Source organism: Drosophila ficusphila, unplaced genomic scaffold (genome assembly GCF_018152265.1).
Source record: "Drosophila ficusphila isolate 14025-0441.05 unplaced genomic scaffold, ASM1815226v1 contig_414, whole genome shotgun sequence".
Lineage (NCBI taxonomy): Eukaryota > Metazoa > Arthropoda > Insecta > Diptera > Drosophilidae > Drosophila > Drosophila ficusphila.
This window is the reverse complement of record NW_025064328.1, coordinates 7,843,575-7,867,260: the sequence shown is the minus strand read 5'-3', so window position 1 is coordinate 7,867,260 and position 23,686 is coordinate 7,843,575. Positions and strand designations below refer to the sequence as shown.

Here is a 23,686-nt window from a genome sequence, read left to right as displayed (position 1 = left end):
AAAGCGGACTGTTTTTAGTGTACGATTTCTATTTAATTATGGGCTATACAGAAAACGCCAACCAAATTAATATCTAAATGCTAAAATATTTACAAAAAACTATAATATTTAAAATTAATTGCCTAAAAAAAAATTATAAGTGTTGTTTCCGATTTTAAAGTTTTTCTATCACCACTTAATGATGATACAAGCAAAATTACATTTTAATTACATTTGAAAAAATTAGACCTTTAACTTAAGTATGTCTTTCTATGTATTTATTTCTTACCTTATAAAATAATTTACTACTCCTATAATAAGAATATGAAATGTTGCTAAAAAGTAAAAAGTAAATTGACGATGACAGAGATTTATAATAGAAAACCATAGTCATTCTGTAATTCTGTTCAAAATCCAATCGGGGAACTCCTGTTTTAAAGTCGTTTTTATGTGACCCAAACCATTGGGATGCCTCACCCCATCCTCGCCGAGATCCGCAGCCCCACATGGTTTCTGTTTACCCACAAGTCAGTCACGGCTAACAATTCGGAAAATTGTTGACATGCAAATGGCAGCGAGCCATGTAAACTGACCAGCAAAGTGAGCAGTGGCTCATATATCATCGTGTAGGCAGTTGACCGCCCGTTTTCCCTATAAATAGCACGTGTTGGCTGTGTGTTTGACCTTAGCACGATTTCCAAGTGCAATGATTTCTTGGGAAATAGCATAGGATCTGGTTTTATGGACTCGACTAACTGCCGTGACCTTGTTTTCCCCTCCTAAATCGTTGTGTTCTGTCATTCCTGAGTATTTTATAGCTGTTGACGTTAACAATTAACAAGCAACTGTTCTGTACGTTGATACTTGGAGACATAAAGGTAAAATAGCAGATTAAATGTAAAGACAAATGCAATGCCAACTCACAACACCCTATAGGTCAAAAAGGCTTGTGGGCCAGGATGGATATTAATGAAGATCGTGTAATCAAAAGTCTAACACTTAAAACTATTTTGCGTCAACAAAAAAAAATACATTTTTAAGATTGTGGGGTATCATATATTATTCTACAACTTCTTAACAAAAAAACAACAAGTACAAATATTTAAAAATATATCTAGTTTCAATTTAAAATCGAATACAAAATGTATTTCCAGCTTTAACAAATAAAACCAGAAATAGGCTCTAAAAAATTATATGTTTTTATAACAATTGGTTTGTATTGGTAAGTATTACAGGTTACTATTAATATACGCAATTTTTATTTATTTTAAAATCGGAACATTCTTAAACCCTCTTTATGTACCTAAAAGTATGCTGTAAAACCTTCTAATATATCTTAAAAAAATGTTTTCTTTTCTAAACAATATTAGAACACCAAAATGGTTGCAGTGTTTTGGATATTGAGTTCAAACCCTCGGCAACCGCAGTTCCATTGTTGTTTGAAATTTGCATCCCGTCCAAGTGCTCGCCTCGAGTTAAGAGAGCAATTAATTATGGCCATTGGGCACGGGCAATATGTGTGACAGCCATGAAACACGAGCGAGGAGCGGGCAGCATAAACAGAAACTGGAACTGGACACGGGACACGGGATCTGGGCTCTGGGCTCTTTACTCTGGACTCTCAGTTGTGAGTTCTGGGACATGGTCTGTGGATCTGGACACTGGGATCGGATCTGCGACGGACCACACGCATCGTGTGTGACGGCGATAAAAATCACAGCATGTTGCAAACAGCCCATTGACGTCCTCTTCGGCCGGCCGTTAATGCTGTTGTTGGGCAAATCTTTTGACAGTTGTGTTGAAGCATAAAGATGCCAAAAGCAACAACGCAAAGCCGCCAAGTGCGTATCTGAAGCGACTGGGGCACTCGCGGCCACGAAAAGCGCATCAATCAAACGTACCGCCAACCGATCCTCATGCCCCACACCATATCCCCCAACCGTATTCCATATTCCATATTCTATATCCATATCCATATACATACGGATAGCCCACACGCTCGCGTTCGATCAATCATTTATTATGGCATCGCTGATGGCGGCCCCAACGTTGGTGGCCCCCGCCCAAAAAAAAAAAAACACAAAACAACCCATAGGCACACACAAAAAAGAATGAAAATACTTGGAAAATACGGCTAATTTTCTATGGGCCATATAAATTCGTTTTTAGTTTCTATTTTCGAGGGGGGCGGACAGTTAATTTTGAGCACGAAAAGCAATAGTATTGCACGGCTGTCAGGTCCATTTATTTAATCGCTTTTGATGGTTTGGAGACGTATAATCGGGCATGTGGCTTTGTACAATCGCTGTAGGGAAATTATAATTTTTTTTCCTAAATGAGTGTTCACATAGAACAATATTTTCGGTTTTACCTAGGAGGTAAAACTTCAAAATTCTTTAACATAACTAAAAGTTAATCTTTTTGTGCACTTATTACCAATATAATGTAGTAAAAGTTTGATATTAGTTTAATAATAAATTTATACTGTATCGAAGTCAAATCCAATTTTAATAGTTTACGATTTATGTTGTAATAAATTACTAATACATACTTTAATTTTATATTATCTTTATATTTAATTGCCTTAAATTTTAAATTGATAATACTTTTACAATAAATAAATATTGTGTTAAATATAATTTTTAATATACATTCCTCTCTAGTTTTATGTAAATGACAGATTTATTTGATAACCACACTAATTAGACTTTATTATTAAGAGGTAGTGCACCTATTTCTTACCCAGATTTTTGAACACTTATGTATATATCATGAGTAGTCTACAAATCTTGATCCATTAAAAATATTGATCCGTTAATAATCAACCTTTAAAAGAGCGGCATTAAAGTAACAAATATATTTTAATTTATTTCTTACACAGAAATCGGGGACACCTCATTGATTACGACTGATATTTTTATTTGTTCTTCAGTAATATATGGAAATGATAAGTAATATTTGTTAGCAATGAATTTTTCCCCATCTTCCTTGTACTCCCCTCGCTGTCATTAATTCATGTGACTGAGCCAGAAAGATGGGACACGATTAATCTTTCGCAACAGCATTCGAATTGCTTAATATTCGCCAGACCCATTTATTTGATTGACATTTTGCGCTTGCCTTATCGCGCCCAGTCAATGAAATAAACATGTTAATTCTAATTAAATTTCGTTGGGATTAATTGCAGCCCATACGAATAAAGACACGAAATGTTGCCCAAAGCGAAACGATGGGCCACAAAATAAATAAAAAAAAAAAGCGAACAAATCACGCGAGCTTGGACCGCCCAAGTAGTTTAAACTTCGTTGGTGGCCACATCCCCAATCAGTCGACAACGAAAATTTAGTTGTTTAGTTGTTGCTGTTGTTGCTGTTGTTGCTTTTGTTGCTTTTGTTGCTTTTGCCTTTGCTGTGTGGCTGCGGCTCTTTATCGCCGCCATAAATATGGAAATTTTTCATTAGCGATTTCCGTTTCCGATTTATCTTAATGGCCAGCTGGCCGTTGTTGTTTTGGTTGTTGTAATTAAGAAGAGCTACCGTTTGATGCTTTGGCTAAACATGTTTCAGCAACATATTGCCGATAAACATCAAGGCGAACGCAATGTTGCCGATGGGACGACGATAGCAAACCACCAAACCACCAAGCCAACAAACCACCGACCCGCCAAAACAACATACAAAACCACGACGGACTCGGCTCCGAAGAGGAGCTTCGTGTGTGGTCTTTTATCAGGCTTTTGGCCAATGAAAGCGGCTATTAAGTCTTGGCCAGCCAACTGGCAACTTGGGTGGCAACATGCCATTCACCAATCACACATACACAAGCACACGGAGAAAAATAGGATTTTCTATGAGAAATAAACATATTAAACCGAAGTATTTTTTTTGACAAAGGGTTCTTGCTAGAAGTAAATTCATTTCGTTGGCATCAAAAATTGAAATAAAAAAATTGTCATAAAGCAAATTTATTATATATATTAAAGAATGTTAAAAGTCAATTATCAATACATCAAATCAAATACAAGAGATAAAGCCAATTTACTTACTTCTAAAGCTGATTCAAAAGTTGAAAGTGGGGTAACTAATTAAAGGGGGGCTTAATTATACATTGTGATAAATTTATCCCTTGAAACACTATTTTTTTTTCGGTGCAGCTCCGTCTGTCGGCGGCGCCGCACAAAAAAGAAAGCGCGTGCAACGGGCAAAAAAACCCAACGGACCGGAACTTCAACTGGCGCTATATGCAATTATACGACTGCGTCTGTGTCTGCGGCAAACAGTAGCAGCATTTGCCTTTTGCCAAAGATTGACAGCAGAAACTAAGCTTGGGATGGAGATGGCGGGACCACCGTGAAGTCCGAATGCCTCCGATGTCTGGGGGATATATGCACGTATGTATGTTTCCCGATCCGAGATGCTCCCAGTTGCTTGTCGCCACGCCGTTGCGTTATATTGTCAAAAGTAACATGTTGCTGCTGTTGCTTGTTGCTTGTTTTGCTGCTGGCGCTGCTCCCCTTTTGTTACGCCTGCAACTTGCATCTTGTTTTTTTATCTTGGCGCTGTAAATTACACGCCCAAGAGCCTCGAACAATTGCTGTTGGTTGTTCGGTTTCGTCAGTGATGGTGATGCAAATTGTTGCTATCTATCTTGCTGTCAACAACACAATAATTGTTGCCAACATTTGATGTTGCTGCCGTTGTCATAATTTTATTGATGCCGCCGGGCAATTCTAAGTTGTTTGGACCAATTACAGTGAGGCACAGCTTGAAGAACCTAAAGAGACATGAACATTTTTAAGCAGTACCTACTAAACAAAGCAACAATCATGGAAGTATGTATGTATGTACCTAATATCCTAAATAAAATTGTTTTCGAATTTTAAAAGTTCAGATAATTTAAATACAAAAATAATTTTTTTTTTTAAATATGCATATTTGACTTTTTTTAAATGTTCAATTTCATTGTATAAGTTCATTAAATTCCTATCAGTTTTCTGATCGGTGTATACTTATGCTTGGCCTCCAGAATTTAAACCCATTCACATTTCCAGTCCCAACCTAAAATAAAAACTTAATTTCGCTTTCCTCAGAACGATAATAATAAAGCCGAGCTTTACGAACTTTTTGCGCAATGGGATCGAAAATTCCTAGAAAACCGAAAATGCTGGAGCACGGGTTTTAAGGGCAGGGGCAAATAATGACCCACGACCAGATCCAATCCGATCGCGAATAGGGACCACACACAACGGCCGCCCAGGAGCTCAAAGAATTAAGAACATAAATGCGACGGAGCGGCATGAAAAACAAATAATTGCTAATTTTATGCTCGAATAAATGAGCGCGAGTGAGCAGCAGACGAAGGATCAAAAAATGGGCGCCCCACCATTCGGGCGGCATAAATTAGTGCGAGCGAGATGGCTGTCCAGAGAGACGTCACGCACTATCAAACGAGAAAATGATCAATGGGGGCACATCCAGATCCACCGTTCTCTCTCGCTCTCGAAAGGGGATGAAAGGGAAAGAGCAGGCCGGCTAATAGAGACCACCCAAGAAGATGACGACGAATTAAGGGCCACCCACGAAGAGACACGCCGCTGCTCTCTCTCTCTTGCTCGCCCCTTCATGTGTGTTGGTGAACATGAGGGTACACGGAAAGAAACAAAATCAAAAAGATTCATTTTTAGCGAGATTAAAGTAAATTTTGTTTGCCCGTTTTTGACAACAAAATGTTCTATTAATTTATAGAAGTTATGTGCGCTTCTATTCAAAAAACGTTGTAAATGTTGACTTTGGACAAGTATAATCTAATTTGTTTAGTTTTTAATTTATTTTCAGATCTTGATCTCTTGTTTTGAAAATGTACTTAATTGAAACTAAAAAAACTATGCCAAAAAGGTATCGATTTTACAAACTGGTTTATACGAAAACATGCAGAAGGATTGCAAAATTTTTGGCTACTAAATAATAATTCAATTAAAACTTTGAGATTAATAAATATATAAGGTTTTCATTAATACTTTCAGTGCACAAAACCATTTCAGCGTTGACTGTGGAGGGAACCAGAGCAGATAATTGAAATATGTACAACGTTAACATGTGCGCTGAAGTGGGCTCAAACAAATAATAATAAATAAAAAGAGGCTGGAACGGGTCAATAAGTAAACAAATATAAAAGGGTAAATAAAAAACATTGCTTTTTCGATCAACTTTTAAATAACAATAATAAAAGAAGGTCTTACACCTATATAAAAACTATATGAAAGGATTTTAATAGAATTTGTTCACACAGTTATACTTATAGAACCCAAATAAAAGTTTAATACTACAAATTTGTCAGAATTAAAGCACATTTTAATTACACTAAATGAAACTAAATTTAAACAATCCATCGTGTTTTATGTACCTCTTTGAAAAATTTGAATTGTTGGTTGGTCATGTTTATGGTTTAGAAACGCACTTCAAGCTAAACCAAAGTTTTCAACCACACAGTAGGTAAAGTTGCTCTCCAAAGTAAGAATTTCTTATTGGGTTTAATTTCATAACCTTTTATAGCTTCGTAAATGTAAGTATCGATATTAAAAATTTAAAATAAGCAAACGTTTCAAAAATAACGATGCAGCAATTAGAGCATAAATGCATTAATAAATATAGGATCGATACTATCGTTTGAGACCGAAGTTATGACCAGCTCTAAGTCGATACTATCGCTTCAGAGCGATGTTTCTGCAGCTCTAATTTCCAGCGTGGTTGTGCAAAAAAACTTTGGTTCGACTTTATTTCTAATTTAAGTTGTTAAATTTCCGTATCCCGCCCGAAAATGCCCCCAAAAAAAGCCCCGCCAGGACCGAGCAAAAAGACGGAGCAGAAGAAGAAGGAGAAAGTCATTGAGGTAGGGTGCAAATATTTCCCCTGACCCCTACTAAAAAACCGTGATGTGGAAACCCGGCTGGCAGGAGAAATTGAATAAGATCACTGAAAATGCGCAATTTTATTCGGCAGGACAAGACCTTCGGACTGAAGAACAAGAAGGGCAACAAGCAGCAGAAGTTCATCCAGCAGGTGCAGAAGCAGGTGCAATCCGGTGGCCAGCACCCCCGCCAGGATGGAGACAAGCGCAAGGAAGAGAAGGAGAAGAAGCTGGCCGAGCAGCGCGAGATGGCCCTGATCTTCAAGCCCGTCCAGACCCAGAAAGTGGAGAAGGGCACGGACCCTAAGTCCGTGGTCTGCGCCTTCTTCAAACAGGGACTGTGCACCAAGGGCGACAAGTGCAAGTTCTCCCACGATCTGTCACAGGAGAACAAGGTGGAGAAGCGCTCTATCTACGTGGACATGCGCGACGAAGACGATCCAATGACCAACTGGGACGATGCTAAGCTCAAGGAGGTGGTCGAAAAGAAGAGCTCCGGCGACAAGCAGCGTCCCACCACAGACATTGTGAGTTTTAGATTCATTAATCTCTTAAGATATCCTACTAACTACTCAATCTCCTTAAGATCTGCAAGTTCTTCCTGGAAGCTGTGGAGAAGTCCAAGTACGGCTGGTTCTGGGAGTGCCCCAACGGCAGCAAGTGCATCTACCGGCACGCTTTGCCAGCCGGATATGTGCTGAAACGCGACAAGAAGAAGGAGGAAAAGCCCACGGAAATCTCGCTGGTCGATCTGATTGAAAAGGAGCGCGCTGCCCTGGGACCCAACCAGACGCGCGTCACGCTGGAGTCCTTCCTCGCCTGGAAGAAGCGCAAGCTGTCGGAGAAGAAGGCCAAGCAACTCGCCGAGGAGGAGCGCAAGAAGAGCGACTTCAGCAAGGGCAAACAGTTCGGCATCTCGGGTCGTGAGATGTTCAGCTTCAACCCCGACCTGGTCGACGACGGACCGATGGAGGAGGGAGACGCCGCCTTCGATATCTACAAACGCGATGATGACGACGACGACAATGCCGTGGAGTTCAAGGAGCTCGATCTGGCCGCTCTATCGCTGGCAGCCAAGGAGGTGGACGGTTCGGGAACCATTGCCTCCACCACTCGACTACTGGATCAGGCAACGGAAGCTGCCAAAACCGCTGCTGCCGAGGACGCAGCGGCCGATGAGGATGGCCCTTCATCGTCTGCACCCGCCAACGATGCTGCCCCGATTAACAAGGATCTCTTTGTTGATCTGGCCGGCGAACTAGATGACTTGGATCTAGAGGACGATGACGATGACTAGTCCACCGTGTAGTTTGTTTGAAACGAGTTCATAAAATGATTTCTGCCTTTTAGCTAACTTCAATCAATAAAGTTGTGGCTTTCAATTGTTGCATTTCTGGAAATGAGTCGTTGTGTGTTAAACATCCTCAGAACCCAAATTAAAAATTCATTAGTAATCGCATGAGTTATTTATTTTTAGTTACAAACACATTTACCTTAAAATCAACAAAACTACTTAAATTGTAAAACTACCAAAAGCCGGGCGGCAAAATTCCAACGGCCTGTGGAATCTGCCGCTCGCGCAGGAACTTGGCCAGCAGCATTTCCAGCCGCGTTTTTGGGCCTCCTTCATCATAGGCCGCTAGTTGAGGCATGTAAATATTTTGAATATAAATTAGCAGCTTCACAAACTGCTTGCCGTAAGTGCGCCACATCTCGAAGCCGAGCGTCTGCAAAATCTCCATTATCAACGTGGCACTGACGTCGGGCAAAGGCTTTACATTCACCATGTGGGCCAACCACAGCCAGCCCTCCTCGAGTTCAAAGCACTGATCCGGTCCAGCTGACTTCCTGCCTTGAGTAATAATCACAGCTGCGTAGAGGCGAGCGAGTCCCGTCTGGCGTTTCAGGTACATATCCGGTTTCTCCAGTTCGTTTTTGTCCGACAACCTATAGCCAATGCTCTTTAGATACTGCTCGTTGGTCTGTTCCGGCTGCTGGGGTATTACATAGGGCACCAGGAAGGGCGACTCCTTGTACATGTAGGCCAAAAAAACTTTGCCGAAGTCGGGCAACAGCTTCCAGAACGTGACAATTACCGAGGCAAAGGGAAAGGCCGCTTGAGGATTACTCGAAATTGCCGTCTCCGTTTGACTGACGAACTTCTTGGCCATCAGTAGCATGCAATAGTCGCGGGCAAGCGGATGATCGTTGATGGTGATGGTCGAGCCATTAACGACTTTAACCGGCTGCCCGGCAAAGAAGCTATAGAGCTTGTCAAAGTTCTGGGTCAGATGCTGCGGACTGACTGCTGAGATGGCGTTCAAGGGCAGGTTAATGGCCCTCTGGCAGCCGGTGCGGTACTGCTTCAGCGACTCCTCCGTTTGCAGAGGCTTCACTGCGTCCACTTTGGCCTGATACAGTGCAATGATTTCGTTGTAGAACTTTAGTCGATCCGGGTGCACACATGAGGATGCTGCAGTGCTTACTGCCGGTGGCACTTCCTGGGGTTTGGGCACCTCCGGAGCAGAAATTTTGGCAGCTTCTGCCTTTGCCGCCTCGGCTTGTTGTTGTTTCTCCTTGGCCTCTAAAGCCTGCTTCTCCAGGCGCTGCTTCTCTTCCTCCGCCTGCTTCTGCCGCTCCTCCTCCTGCTTCTTGGCCGCCTCCAATTTTAGCTGCTGCTGGATTTGCTCGGAGAACTCGGCCAGCTGCTTGATTATGTCCATTTCCAAGGCATCTAGACTTTTGCAGCATTCTTCTGCTTTTATAATGGAGCAAAGAAACTGGCTCTGCATTTCGCACTTGCCCATTTTTACTGTGCTTACCAGCTGCTCAAATTTCTGGCCCAGCTCCTTAAGCTGTTTGTTCTGGGTGGCGCATACTTGGACTGTTTCCTTGTCGAGCGAGAGTAATATCCTAGCTATGCCTTCGTACTTCTGATTGAATCTCCGTTGGCAGCGGGCAACGCCCTCCAGAGCGAGCTTGTGCAGCTTGTTGTCAGTCTGTTGGCGCAAGGCCAATTGTTCTCGCTGCTGGGCTTCCAACTGTGCCGCGGTCATTTGATCTGCCTTCTGAACTAGAAGGATTTCGTTTCGTTCCCGCAGCGCCTTTTTCTGCAGTTGTTCACGTTGGAGCTCTTCCTCCTTTTGAAGGGACACACGGGAAAGGCGCAGGGCATCTTGTTTTTCCTTAAGGGCCTTTAGTTGTTGGCGGACGCACCGTTTGCCCTCCTCCGCCATTTCCCGTCTCACAATGCTGGCGTTGATGGCTTGTGCGTCGGGAAAGCAGGATATACTGGGTTCCAAATCTGTGGTGGCTGGGTGGGAAATTTCCTTTTTGGGGGCTGGAAAATCTTCTGGTATTGGAAGTGTCTGTGGAGTATTTTTATTGCCCTCAACCCACAAGGGCTCGCGATCCTCGCCCAGAGTTCTTCCTGTGCACAACTCGGACGCCAAAGCCGCATGATGTAGCGTCGATTCCACTGTCAGCCATTCCAGGGCCCTCATTAAACCATCCATGCTCTGCAAAGAATACGTTTAACATTATTTATCGTCATGAGTTTGAATATACTTGCCATTTTTCCCGCTTATTGCTTATAAAAAAAAGTTCTTCCGGCAACCAATAAAAATATTAGGTTGGGCTGCCAACTTTTTTTAAGTTTTCAGAGTTTCGATACTTTTTGTTATTGTGTGTTACGAAATGTGGTCTTACTTTTTTTTTTTAAATTTTAATTATTTAGGAAAATTATCCAAAAGGTTTTTTTTTTTTATAAATTGAAGTGCAAAAAAGTTATTTTGGTTAATAAAATATGACAAAGAATAGGAACATTTTTAGAAATACACATATTATATGCGTTAAGTTTGAAAGGTCACTCCCAACACCTTTATTTAAAAAACATTCATTTGTTGTTGACCCTTTCACTATTAAACATTTTTCCAAGTACAAATATACATTTTACAATTGTTAAGTTTTTAATATACGGAAACACAATTCGTATCGCTTGACAAGATAAAGTTAATATATTGTATGGACATTCAGAAGAACTTTACGCCATGGCTGCCGTCCATTTCGATGAGTTCGCACCTGCCCTTCTCCTCGAGCAATCGGAGCGCGCTGAGTAGCACCGCCTCGTCCACACCATGGAAATCCAACTGGGTGGTGTTCTCACCGGAGGCAATCTCGTAGAGTGTACAGATACTGTTGGTTTGACCAGTTTCCTGCACCCAATCGTAGACCATATTGCCGTATTCTTCGAGGGTGAACCAATATACCTGCCAATCTTGGCGACGCTTGTCCAAAGGATTTGCATGGCCAGTCCGCTCCAGTTCACTCAGGATCGCCAGGACGAGTTCCGGGGAAAGGCGACGCTTCAGGGATTCGTTATGGAACAGCGGAGAGTTCTGATCCCCGATACTAATCGTAAATTTATTCGTATGCCTGAGGTATTTGAGAAAAAGATCTGTCCAGACTTTCAGCTGCTGTTGTCTGGTTTCTTCGTGGGGCTGTAAACTAAGTGCCAAGATAATTACAAGGATTAGGTCAGCTTATATGGAAGACTCACGTAAAGAAAGGTGGGAAGGTATACTCCCAGGGCCATTGGAAATCCGTCATCTCGGTTAACTACGAAGCAATCATTTGTTTTGCCAATGAACCACAATTACTAATGGTCTAGTGGGACCGTTTGGGCTTTATCAAAAAATATACAAAAAACATAGGAAAAATGGTTTACAATAGATATTTGATTTAAAAATTTAAAAATGTCGTTACTATTTGTTCCTTTGCTAAATTGATTGAATTTGGCTAAACTTAATTTTAGTAAATAATTATTTATAAAAAAGAAAATACAAATTGAAGAAAATGATTTTAATTTCACGGGTCCAAAATGGTAAACACAAAAGCTTATGAGAGAATGGAAAATAATACGAGTTGGTTTACTTATATATAGAATAGCCTAAAACTATCTTTTTTGTCCCAATTAAATAATTTTCTTTTAGCTCAAAGTTGAGCCAAAAATTTCTTTTCTCATGACAGTTAAAAACAAAATTGAAAATTTATTGCCAGCTTGTCCACAGCTTTTATCAATTGAAGAATATCTTATAATATAATACTATCCATTTTATACGTGTCGAATACATGAGTTTTTTATTTATATGTTATATAATAAATTCCCTACACAAAAGGAGGTAGGTTAAGTACTCTCGAAAATTCAGTATATAGATTCCCCACGTCCCAGTAAAACAATCCAGGTCCATTTACATTAAAATGCAATCCATTTCTTTTATTTTGTCTTAAATAGAAAAAATTGTGTACATTAACATTTTCATCGGGCTTTTTCATAAAGTTTGATTTGGGTGTCTGGTTTCGGTTTTTTTTATATTTTTAGATCTCAGATTTTTGAATCTCTCGAATCGATTTTGTGAGTATGTGGCGACGAAAAGGGGATTGCATGGCTTGCATCATCAATATACATTCACATATATATACTCGTATCTGATATATCTGGTTTAATATAAGTAAAGTACTAGGAGGCGCAACACTATACATTCAATATCTGCTATTCCGTAATCCTTCTTGTCCGCAAAGTCGGGCTTTCCATTCCGTTTTATACACTAACTTGTGTGCTATGCTGCGGGTGCTTAATTTCTAACTTTATCGATTGTGTGCTTATGGTTTCCTTCAAGTTTAACTTGCTGATCGGATCAAATGGGATCGAGCTGTGGAGCTGGAGCTTCCTTGGCTTGTTTTGTTATGTACGGCGTATAGTAGTATATGGTAATCATCTTGATTTGCACTTTATTTTATTTGGTTTTTGTACACATGCGTGAAATTCTAGAGAGAATGCCATTCAGGGAGTGGGGACAGTTAGTACAGTTTAGTGTGGAGGACGTTAGCTGGCTAGTGTTTAAAGAGTTACTTTCAGTTAGTTCCTAGTTAACAAGTGAGGTTCGGTTGAAATCTTTCTTTGCTATATAGGTATTTCCGTATGCTGCTCTATCGGTTCGGTGCCTGCAATGCAATTTCCAAGACATTTACATAGCATTAGCATTCGATTTATTTAATCTCTCGTTATATCGTATAAATAATAAAGCGTTCTACGAGCTCCCTTCAAAAAATACAAAATAAATGCCCTATATACGTGTGCTTAAAGCATCTATATTGATGAAAATGTACACTTCAAATGCTTCGCTCTGGTTCGCTTACAACGTAAAAGAAATGCAACAACAAAATGGCATTGTAATTCCCTCGAAATCTTTACACTAGTGTTTCGCAGTTGGAAGGAATATTTGGTTCAGAGGTGTGTAGTAAACGGCAGTTGGATAGCAAAAAATTACAAAATTTCGAACGTAGGTTTTCTTTTTGGTTTATGAAACACGAAACAAATCTTAAGCCTGTGTGTGTATATATATATCTTACGAGCATAATCAGCGAAAATCAAAAACAATTGATTCCTTACAAAATACATAAAACATAATTCGCCTGCATTCTTTAGATCATGTACATACAGTTCTCAGATCTTATACATATACATCCATATATATATACTTGATTTTCCGGTTGTTTAAATAATTATTTAAGTATTTAAAAATGGCATGTGGTGACATGTATTACAATACATTATACATATATGGTACATACATTTATATTTAATATCGATTCCAAGTTGGTATAAAATGCATGCAAGTCGAAGGATCCAGGAACCAGGATCCGACCCAATCCCACGTCCCCCTTGAATTTTGGTTAAGCTTGCACGACGCCGTATTGGGATGGATGTGCCTACGGTCTAGGTTCTCAATTATTTCATATACACTCATAAAGTTTTGGGATTCTCGAATCACTGCACGTATAGCATGACAGCATGTTGTTTCACACAATGCTCCATATTTCGACTAACGACTAATACTAGGTATAGCTAGAGATCCTAAGCTACAATTTTTGCCTAAGACTGTTCTTCTGGGCGAGTGGCTCGGTCGGCTCACTTGGCCAGTGGTTCCAGATAGCACCGCACCGTGTTGTTCTCGTCCAGCATCGCCGACAGGTGGCGCTGCTGGAGGTGCGGCGGATGCAGATGGGGATGCGGATGCGGATGGGCGAGCTGGTGGGGATGCGGATTGGGGTTGCTGTGCGATGTATGCGACGACGATGATGTGGTGGACTGTGGTGACAGTTTCTGTAGCTGCTGGCGCTTCTGCGCGGGCGTCTGATTGGCCGGCGGCAGCGGCGGTCCGGCGTTGCCGTGACCGAATAGCTCATTCACCGCCAGACGACCGCCTGGCGACTTGGCATTCAGTGCTTGCTGCTGCTGTTGCTGCTGCTGCTGCTGCCGGTATGCGCCGCGCAGGGAGCCCTCACCAACGCCGCCGCTAACCCCAAAAACCGCACCGTTGTGCTCGGGGTGCGGACCTGCTCCTGGCGCCGATCCCGGTGGCAAGGCCCCGTAGTCGAGGGGCGCTCCATTCTTGCGCAGCTGGCGTCTGGAAAGGAGGATAGATGAAGGAGTTAATAAACATATTTTTAAGAAAAGGGTTTTTGAAGGTACATTTTAAAAGATTTTTTGTTATATTAAAACTAATTCAAATACTTTTTCAGTTCTACAGAAAATAAAAAGTACATCCCATAGCTATAGCCTGTATAAGATGGGGATTTTAAATGTGTTATTCTTGAACAAAAACAATTTTACCTAAAAATATTTTATAACTATATTGTTCTTTAGAGCTGCAGTCACGATAAGAAATCTTAAAGTTGAAAGATTAGCAATCACACAGGAAAGAAATACTCTGTCTACATTCTTTTCTCTGTCAATATTGTTGTGCTCGATCTTAATCCTCCTGCTCCTAACTCATATTTTAAGCTATATTTAACAATTCCAATATACGGACTTTAATTTTCATCTTCATAATTTGCTGAGATTCACTACAACCTTTTGCGTACTACATTTGATATAAATACAAAACTTGCTTTTTGCTAAAGCTTTAAATACTCACTGAAACCGCCGCTTAAAGTCCTCGTCCTGCATCGCCATCAGGCGACGCATTCGCTCATCGCTCTGGGGCGGCAATCCATGGGAGTCGTCCTCCAAGTCGCTCTCGTCCTCCTCGTCGTCCTCATCACAGATGGTGCCGTGCAACTGCTCCGCGGCCGTCGCCTCCTCGTCCTCCTCCTCGTCCTCGTCGTCGTCGTCATCGTCGTCAGCCGTGCAGCGTCGAGCGGACCTCTGCTGGGCCAGCGACTGCTGTTGCTGCTGCTGCTTCTGGAGCTGCTGCTGCTGGCTCCTGGACGAGACGCTGCCGCCACTGAGGCTGCCGCCGCCGTAGCGACTTCCGCCGGCGGCCACTGCCGCTCGCATGTTGTTGAAGACGCCGGTGCCGACGCTGTTGTTGTAGACCTCGTCCACGTCGAAGTCGCCCACCTCGTAGTGCTGCACATCCGAGTTGCGGTTGCTGAGGATCTCCTCGTACACCGGCCCGCCATCAGCGCCGCCGACGCTGCCCTGGTTGTAGTAGGCATCGCCCATGCCCAGATCACAGTTGGAATGCTTACTTCTAAACTGGCGCTGCATGAACTCCTGCTGGTACTGCGCCATATGCGGCGGCGGAGCGGGGAGCTGCTGCTGTCCGCCTGGTCGGCGTTGCAGGTGCAGCAGATGCGCGTGCTGCTCGGCCTGCTCCTCGTCGGAGGAGAGTTGCTGCTGCTGCTGCTGTTGCTGCTGGTGGTGTTGCTGCTGGCGACGCAACTGCTGCTGCTGCTGGTAGTAGGCAGCCGCATTGCCACTTGGCTGCGGTGGGTCCAGTGCCTCCGCGTACTGCGGATAGCCCGATGACGGCTGACCCGGCTTGGTCTTCTTGTACGAGGGATAGAAGAGCACCTGGGAGGCGGCGGCGGTGCGGCTGTGCAGCGATCCACTCGGCGAGGCGGGAACTCCTCCGGCGCCCCGCTTCTTCTTGCCATGCTGCCCGCTGTTCGGTTTCTGGGTCCAGTAGAACACCTCGTGCGCCTGCTGCGGCGAGGAGGCAGCTGCTCCAGCGTTGTTGTAGTACTCCCGCTGGGCCTTCAGTCCTCCTGCTCCTGTCGGCGGCTGTTTCCAGCTGTAGTAGTCCGGCTGATGGTAGTAGGACTCGCCCAAGGGACCCTGTTGTTGCTGCTGCTGCTGTTGTTGCTTGTGGGCGAAGATCAAATGCGTGGATCCAGCTGAACTGGTTGGAGAGGCGTGACCGGTGGAGCGGAGAGTGCTGCCCCTTTCGAGCACCACATGGCCGCCTAGCGACTGCGATGGCGTCTGTAAAGTGCCCGTCATCAGTCCGCTCTTCAGGGTTCTCCGTTGCTGTGCCTCATTGAGTTCGCAATCAGAGCTTGCTCCCATTATGGCGTCCTCGGTGACCGGCACTCCCGCCTGCTGCTGCTGCTGGGGATCGTCGTGCGCCTCCTCGCTCACTCCCAGCGGCAACTTGGGCTTCTTGGAGGTGGAAACGCTGCAGAGGGTTCCAGCAGTGGGTCCATTACCCGCCACAATGCCCGAGGAAATCGAGGTCTTCGAGCAGCGCAGGCACTTGGGCAACCAGGCGTGCTGCCTAACATACTTTCGGTACTCCCGCCGGATCTTCTCGTTCTGGATGCAGTGGAACACGAAGATATACAGTCCCAACAAGGTGTTGAAGCAGATGAAACAGTAGCCATAAATATCAGCGGTGTCCTCGTCGTTTTTAGCTCCCCTCAAGTAAAAGTAGGCTGAACACCAAACTGCACTGAGCAGCAAGAGGAACACAAAGGAGCAGCGTATGTCAAATCTGAGAATGGAAATAGGTTTTATATTAGTTTATGATGCTTTAGTAGGTTTGGAGATATGTATCCTACCGGACGCTAGCCAATCTCGTATGCTCCTTGGTCTTCAAGCCCGTGCGACTCTTGCGGCACATAATTATCCAAGACAGAAATGTATAACCAATGGCAGCCTGTAAGTATTTAAATATTTAAAATCAATAAATAACTCAAATAACTCTCAGTATTCCCTTAACTTACCACAAAGAATATTAGCACTGGTGCAACAAAGGTGGCATAAAACAAGGCATTAGCCTCCATCAGAACGCAATAGTCATTCTGGGTGTAGGTGCTGGGATCAATGACCAGCGAGATGGCCACCACGCTCAACGACAATCCGTAGGACAAGAGGTAGTAGCAATTCACCTTGGGCGTCTGATCCACCTCCAGCAGCAGCTCATCCGAGGTGAGGGTGGAGTACGAATGGAAGGCTGTGTAAGTGCGAAAAGTTAGATCTGAAAAACATAACCCAATTCTAGCCATCTTACCTTCGTAGCAGAACCAGGCGGTGCCAGATAGAATAGCACAGTGGAGGAAAATAGTAATGAAGCCGCAGAAAATGCTTGTTTCGGTCTGTTCAATGCCCAGTAGAAAGAGCAGCTCGATGGCCAGCAGGCAAAGGTAAATGCTGGTGTAAATCGAGGTGCGGGCGGACTGGATTGGAAAGATAAAGAGAGGAGACAGAGTGAGGAGTTTGATAAGTCTTATAGATCAGTTAAATTTTTTTGGAGTAGAGCCAGCAGAACAAGATTGAATCGCAATTTCGAGAAATTTGATAAAATAGATATCATGTAAGCCCTCTTTTGAAGAATAGGTTTCAGTTCAGATGTTCAGACTTATTTTAGAATTTGATTTACAATAATTTTGGTGGGTGGTGGTGAAAAAATTCAAAGACTAAGAGTAATACAATAAAGAATATTGTACGTATTAAATAAAACAATGAACTAGACACGAAACAAGCACAACATATAGACAGTATATATACAAATGAAATGAACAAACACAAAATGCAATATTTACAGGACAAAATTAGCAACATTTGTATATTTTATTAATTAATTAAATACAAAAGAAAATCAGAAATGTTTAGGGTATTAAATTGTACGATGTCTAGGTTAAATTTGTTAAACAATGAATGCACATAAAGGGTTAGGATGTCTCACAAATGATTAAAACATTAAGTACAACATGCCAGAGTAATGATCTCTAATAAAACGAATGAGTGTGTATTTCACATGGAGAAAAAACACAATATGGTTGGGAGAAAGTGCGCTAAACTTAGACTATGACAAATTACTACGATACATAAATACAAATGGAGAGTCTTTGCATGAAAGCTGAAGCTGGAATGCGATGAAGGGATCTGTTTTTAATGAACAAGGGTTGAGGTCCTCATCCATTTTCAGATTAGATCATCGCTTGCCAGCACAGCTTTTGAGTCTTATGATTGAGTCCTATCAGAGAAAGAGAGAGAGAGTTCCATTAACAATTTGAGTTACTTAAGCATTATATCACATGTGTCTCTCGATCATAAATACATAAGTCTAGAGAGCCTAGCCTAGCCTACAATTCGTGTTTGTTTATCTTTTTTTTTCACCACCACCACCACTTATATTGTAAGTCATCAATGTTGGCCTGCATGATGATGTTGTTCGTGTTGTCCAATCCGTTGCCGTCCACATTCAGGTTGGGATTGCGGTGCGGATGTGGCTGCTGCTGCTGGTTATGTTGCTGATGCTGGGCGTGTTGCTGCTGCAGATAGTTGTGGCTAATGTTGAGGTTATTGCTGGCATTGCTCGCCTGCACCGCATGCTGCTGCAGAGCAGCGGCAATCGAGGCAGCAGCTGCTGCAGCAGCCGCCGTCTGCTGGCCATGTTGGTGCAGATTCAGATTCAGATTATTCATGGCGTGTTGCATGTTGCGCTGCGGCTGATTCGACAGCACCACAGCGGCGGCGGCTGCTGCAACAACTTGTTGCTGCTGCTGCAGTTGCTGCTGCACATTGTAGTTCAGATTGTTGCGGTGCGAGTTGCGGATGGAGTTGTGCTGGATAAAGTTTGTGTTGCCGTGACTGGGAGTCGACACATTCGTCTGACTTGTGGGCGTGGTCAGGGTCAAGGACTCGTGCGTCTGATCGCGTATATTGTTCTGCTGGCGCCTGCTTCCCGCCCGCTGATGCGGCAGCGGATTGGTGCCGTTTCTTACCTTCACAAAGACCCCATTGAACAGTTTCAGCGTCAGCAGGGCAATCACAATGAACACCACGCAGATGGCAATGCTGATGTAGATGAAGACACGCATGTTGCCGTCGAACATGGTGAACAGCGAGTGCTGGTGCTCGTCCACCACGTCCATTAGGATGGCAAAGTTGGTCAGGTGGTTGCAACTGCAAACACTGTGCGTGCGATTCGTGGACTCCAAGCTGCATCCATTGGCAGACCAGGCACTAAAAAGGGAGTTTTTTGAATAGGTAAACATTCCCCCGAAAAGTTAATAATCTCTTACTGGTCAATGTAGTTCCAGAATACGCAGGTGGGATTCGTCACATTCTCGGTTTTTAGATGCTTCAGGGTCAGTGTAATGGGTTGGGAGAGCTGTATGTGTCGCCCCTTGCCCAAGCTCGCGGAGATCACCTTGCTGTTCAGGATTCGCAGACGTTGCTGCATCTCTCCCGCATTAACATCACTGTCGTTGGCCAGGATTGCTGTATTGCGAACTAAGACATGTTTAAGATTATTCCATTTTAACAGTAACAAACCACAGAGTTCTTCTGGTGGTTTCTTTTCTTATGTACTCACCATAACTACGGGAACTCTTAAGATCAAAGTGGTCATAGCTGGGTTTCAGAATCGATTCCAAACGATCGAAAGCAGCAAATACAATTCGCACCAATCCACCTTCACTGTTATCAATGAGAGCCGCTCGGGGCAGTTCGATGCGATCGGAACTCAAGGGCCATTGATCCGAGTCCGGAAAGACAACGCTGGACTGGATGGTCTTGGTTTCCAGCACTCGAACAGAGAGCACTAACAAAGAATAAATATAAGTACCCAATATAAATCCAAAATATGTAAAACACTCACATATATTCTTGACTTTTTGCACCACACTGCGTTCCCTGATGATTGTATCTGCCAGCAAGAAGGCATTGTACTCCAGGCCAGTTAACAAAGATGTGGCCACCCGCATTTGGTCCTCCGGATTGAGATCCAACCACGAGGACAGCTGCGATTCATCGAGCAAATTCGAACCCGTTTTGACCACACAATGTAGCAGTTCCATAATCATGGCCTCCCGTTGTCGCTGATCCGGGAATGTCTCCTTGTCGTGCAGCATCTTCTCAGACACAGTTTGGATTATCTTGGTGGTGACCAACATGTCGCCTCCGTAGAGCGTCTTGCTACTGGTCACCTCGGACATGTCGTTGGCAATGGAGATCAGGGAGGAGTCCCGCTGGTTCACCCGCATCTCAAGGTTGTTCAGCCAGAGGCTGCGGCACTGCGTGAGATCCGGTGTCATGGGATGCCAGGTGGGCTCGAAGTTGCGCAGCCGCTGGTTCACTTTGTGAGCCATGCTCACCGGCGGTTCGCAGCTGCTGCTGTTGTGCAGACAGTCGCCTCCGCTGGGCGGTGGAGTTGTGGAGCTCAGGTCGTCATCGTACTCATCGTAACCGGAATCCGGCATCCGCTTCATCAGCACACAGCGCCACTTGGCGATGCCAGCTGCTCCGCCGGGACAAGGCTGAACATTCACATCTCCCACTCGAGTTGTGTTCCAGAAGAGATTCCTAGCATGGGTGGGTCCGCAGAACAACTTCGACTCCTCATCGCCCCCTGACATTCCGGCTGCGTTCAAGTTTATGTTGTTGATGGTGCGCACCACACTGCCGTTTCCGGGGGCGGCAGAACCACTGGCCGCCGTTCCTGGCGGGCGGTTTGGAGAGCTCTTGGTGGTCAGCAGGGTTCCATCATCGGTTCCCGAACCTCCCACTCCGGTCAGAATGCGAGTGTTCGAGGGAGAAGTTGCGTTTCCGGCAGCCGGTAGCTTGCTGCTCGGTTTGGTGGGTGCGGGGCTCTCTTCGCCGTGGTGGTTGTGATGGTGGTGCAGTTGCGGAGGCGGTGGCAGGCCATCGTGGCGACCAGCAGGATGCTTTGTGGTCGTCGTGGAGGTGGCCACCCCCTTCAGTCGTCCGCCATTGGCAGTCGCAGTGCTGCTCGAGGGCGTGGAATGGGTGACCGCCGTGTGTTGCGGTGGCACGTTGAACAGTCCGGGATTCCCGCTGATTCCCACCACTCCGGGCAGCGTAGGAAGTCGCGGCGGTGGCGGCGGACCACCTCCAACGCCGGGCGGGTGGATTAGACCACTGCCATTGCCAAAGATCGGCGGACCGTTGCTGAGCACCCACGGAGGAGGACTTGGTCTGTTGGTCGTCGTCGAGGTTTGTGCAGCACTGATGCACTGGTAATGCGCCTCCAGGTATTTGTGCGTCCCGGGACAGGGATCCCCGAACATGCTCGTGGCTGCCAGCACTCCGCAGCTCTGCTTGTGAGCACATCTGTAAAACAGAGATGGTGGGTTAAGGTTAAAATATTCAAACTTTTATTTGAAACATCTTTAGATACATTTTTCATTTTAAGCTTGAATGAAAGTATTATTGTTTTTGTTTAAGAAATTACTTATTGCTCAGTAGATTAACTTAAAAACATCAATATTTACTGATATCTTTCTTTAGTTTGGACTACAACTTATGTATTTTTACTTAAATCTCATAATAAATTTACTATTTATTATTCATAAATAAATCTTCTTAAGCCCTTACATTATAAAAGTAGTTTTTAATGCTCAGTAGTGCAAATATTTATAACCAATATATTCTTTCTGGCTCAAGTTATGAAAGATAATGCTTTTTTTGTAATCCTACCTTGAGTTCAGCACGCTGAGTGACTTGGGAAACATGCAATTGACACTCCACTCCACGTTGCCATGGTCGTTGCAGATGGTGATCGAAAATCGTCCATAGTTGGCCCGTATCAGGTTGATCACATCTCCGGGATCGCACTCGATGGTCAGTTTCTTACCTTCGCAGGCGTAGGCGGTTTGGTACTTGGAAACTGCAAGTTAAATCGTTCATAAGTCATGGGGTAATAGGGAGGGTTGGGTTTGGATATGGGATAAACATATATATGGCATATATAGAGAAAGAAAAGATTAGTGGCGATGCGCTGGTTGTTGTAGTTTGGTTTGGTTTGGTTTGGTTTGGTGGTGTTCCTGCAAAGACACTTACGGATCTAACGATATATGCACATAGGATATAGACAATATGGTTGGTAGCATGATACGCTTTTACACTGCCTGGGATATACTTAGTATATGTTGTGGTTGATTTGTGGTTTTGGTGGGTCGTTAGCGATGGATGCTTGGTAGCAAGTAGAATAGTAGTCATAAATACCAAATCCTGCCGAGCCAGCTCACAAAACTATGGCCGCCCATCATCCTTCATATCGATCATGATCACTTGGTCTGACTTTTGAGTGTTAAAACTGCAAGGAATATAAGATTTGACATTTTGGTAACAGGGCTAAAACAAACATGAAATGGGAATTCCTTCAGGTAGACAGTCATCCATCACCAAGGGAATAATGCGCACAAATTAAACACGAATCTATTTTTTGACTAGCACCAAAATAACTTTTAAAAGAAACAATCTAACATATCCTCCCAAATCAATGTAGAGACCTTTTAACATTAATTTATTTTATAATTAGATATATAATTAGTTTAATTAATTTTATAATTAGATGATAATTATAAATTGTCAATTTTTTTTATTAAAAAATATTTTATTAAATTTGTCTATTTTTTTTTTTAGGTTTTTGTAAGGTATAAACTTCTATATGCATTTACAAACTTAATGACCTTTTTGACAGAACTGTGAATGACCTATTTTCAGGTCAAGCCGGAAATAATCGCAAGTACTTACCTCTTACGAAACTCCATTTTGAGATTTTCACAGGCAAGTCGGGTTTGAGAAGACCCAGTGTCTTATCTGAATGAAAGAAGAAACCATAAGATAATTGTTTACATATTGAATACATGAGCAAACACGAACAAGCAGGCAAAAGACAAACAGAAGATAGGGAACGGGAAATAGGGAGTGGGGGAAAAAGGGAGCCTAAAAATACACACCCCGATTTCGATGTGGTTGTTGCATCGCCATCGATTTGTGGGCAGAACAAAGACTCGTTTTCTTTGTACCCCCGATGCATACTACATATATGTAGGTACATGTCTACATATAGAGAAAAGTTGCTGCAGCTGCGCTTCATCAAGTTTTTTTTGCCCCGCGGAGCCCCACTTTTAATGGAGCTCTTTGTTCTGCCTTCAGACACTTTTTCCAACCTTAAGCTGTTGGATATTTCACGAATTTCTTGAATTTTACACATTTTAGCACTTAATGAAAAGTTTTCCTAATGATTTTGGCAGTTTTTAATCGGTTTTTTAACGAGATTTGATGACGTAGTTCTGGCCAATTAAAAAGTGGCAAACTAAGCTGGGCTCAAGCCACACTTTTGCTTTATACTTAAGTAATGTGTTACTTCAGTAATGTGTTGGTAATAGTTAATTATTAGTTTTTATTTCACAATTTGTAATAATTTCAACTTATATCTTTGCTCAAGTATCTTTAACTTCAGACCGTTCCTATTCGTTCAAGAGCTCGATTCACAATCAACTTTCTTTTAGAAAAATTCTGTATACTTGAATGTCTGGTTGAAATCGAACGGCGTTGCCAGCACAAAAATAAAAGCACTGCCAACTCGTTACCGCAAAGAGCGCACAATTCAAATTGAAAATCATAAACGGCCGAAAGTCACCGCTGCTATGGCCGATCCCCGTCTGTACCTAAAGTTTGCAACTTTTGAGTGCTGAGTACAATAAATAAAATAAATAGTCTAGTTCAAATGTTGTTGAGTTGAAAAATTGTTATTGTTAT

General features: G+C 43.2%; 4 protein-coding genes across 6 annotated transcripts; 1 reads left to right on the top strand and 3 right to left on the bottom strand.

The window, feature by feature from the left end:
• Positions 1 to 6,692: 6,692 nt before the first annotated feature.
• LOC108090524 (zinc finger CCCH domain-containing protein 15 homolog) lies at positions 6,693 to 8,285 on the top strand. The gene is made up of 3 exons (XM_017189242.1): positions 6,693 to 6,867; positions 6,978 to 7,412; positions 7,472 to 8,285. The coding sequence occupies exons 1-3, from the start codon at positions 6,796 to 6,798 to the stop codon at positions 8,180 to 8,182; spliced, it is 1,218 nt and encodes a 405-aa protein (XP_017044731.1). The 5' UTR covers positions 6,693 to 6,795; the 3' UTR covers positions 8,183 to 8,285.
• A 51-nt stretch (positions 8,286 to 8,336) lies between these two features.
• LOC108090522 (nucleoporin Gle1) lies at positions 8,337 to 10,725 on the bottom strand. The gene is made up of 2 exons (XM_017189241.2): positions 10,457 to 10,725; positions 8,337 to 10,403 (listed from the first exon to the last, which is right to left on the bottom strand). The coding sequence occupies exons 1-2, from the start codon at positions 10,457 to 10,459 to the stop codon at positions 8,412 to 8,414; spliced, it is 1,995 nt and encodes a 664-aa protein (XP_017044730.1). The 5' UTR covers positions 10,460 to 10,725; the 3' UTR covers positions 8,337 to 8,411.
• Positions 10,726 to 10,830: 105 nt separating this feature from the next.
• On the bottom strand, positions 10,831 to 11,572 carry LOC108090284 (vacuolar protein-sorting-associated protein 25). Its single transcript, XM_017188894.1, has 2 exons — positions 11,444 to 11,572; positions 10,831 to 11,391 (listed from the first exon to the last, which is right to left on the bottom strand). Exons 1-2 carry the CDS (start codon positions 11,491 to 11,493, stop codon positions 10,917 to 10,919), a joined length of 525 nt encoding a protein of 174 aa, XP_017044383.1. The 5' UTR covers positions 11,494 to 11,572; the 3' UTR covers positions 10,831 to 10,916.
• A 1,344-nt stretch (positions 11,573 to 12,916) lies between these two features.
• On the bottom strand, positions 12,917 to 23,435 carry LOC108090415 (latrophilin Cirl). 3 transcript variants are annotated; one of them, XM_017189071.1, is made up of 13 exons: positions 22,882 to 23,435; positions 22,676 to 22,741; positions 22,059 to 22,235; positions 21,617 to 21,806; positions 19,779 to 21,250; positions 19,494 to 19,721; positions 19,201 to 19,411; positions 18,901 to 19,141; positions 17,184 to 17,349; positions 16,897 to 17,126; positions 16,732 to 16,829; positions 14,865 to 16,664; positions 12,917 to 14,354 (listed from the first exon to the last, which is right to left on the bottom strand). In XM_017189071.1, exons 4-13 carry the CDS (start codon positions 21,649 to 21,651, stop codon positions 13,856 to 13,858), a joined length of 4,980 nt encoding a protein of 1,659 aa, XP_017044560.1. In that variant the 5' UTR covers positions 21,652 to 21,806; positions 22,059 to 22,235; positions 22,676 to 22,741; positions 22,882 to 23,435; the 3' UTR covers positions 12,917 to 13,855. The 3 variants fall into 3 exon arrangements, with proteins under 3 accessions (XP_017044560.1, XP_017044561.1, XP_017044562.1); XM_017189072.1 differs by having other exon boundaries at positions 22,145 to 22,235; XM_017189073.1 differs by having other exon boundaries at positions 19,201 to 19,399; positions 21,617 to 22,235.
• Positions 23,436 to 23,686: the final 251 nt, after the last annotated feature.

Bases quoted from the DNA above. Each gene is read 5' to 3' on its own strand.
- LOC108090524 (XM_017189242.1), top strand. From the start codon at position 6,796: ATGCCCCCAAAAAAAGCCCCGCCAGGACCGAGCAAAAAGACGGAGCAG. The intron at 6,868-6,977 runs GTAGGGTGCAAA...TTTATTCGGCAG, and splicing joins AGAAGGAGAAAGTCATTGAG to GACAAGACCTTCGGACTGAA. The intron at 7,413-7,471 runs GTGAGTTTTAGA...AATCTCCTTAAG, and splicing joins AGCGTCCCACCACAGACATT to ATCTGCAAGTTCTTCCTGGA.
- LOC108090284 (XM_017188894.1), bottom strand. From the start codon at position 11,493: ATGACGGATTTCCAATGGCCCTGGGAGTATACCTTCCCACCTTTCTTT. The intron at 11,392-11,443 runs GTGAGTCTTCCA...CTTGGCACTTAG, and splicing joins ACCTTCCCACCTTTCTTTAC to TTTACAGCCCCACGAAGAAA.
- LOC108090415 (XM_017189071.1), bottom strand. From the start codon at position 21,651: ATGTTTCCCAAGTCACTCAGCGTGCTGAACTCAAG. The intron at 19,722-19,778 runs GTGAGTGTTTTA...ATTCTTTGTTAG, and splicing joins GCAAAAAGTCAAGAATATAT to TGCTCTCTGTTCGAGTGCTG. The intron at 17,350-18,900 runs GTAAGAAACGGC...TTTCCAATCCAG, and splicing joins TCAATGGGGTCTTTGTGAAG to TCCGCCCGCACCTCGATTTA.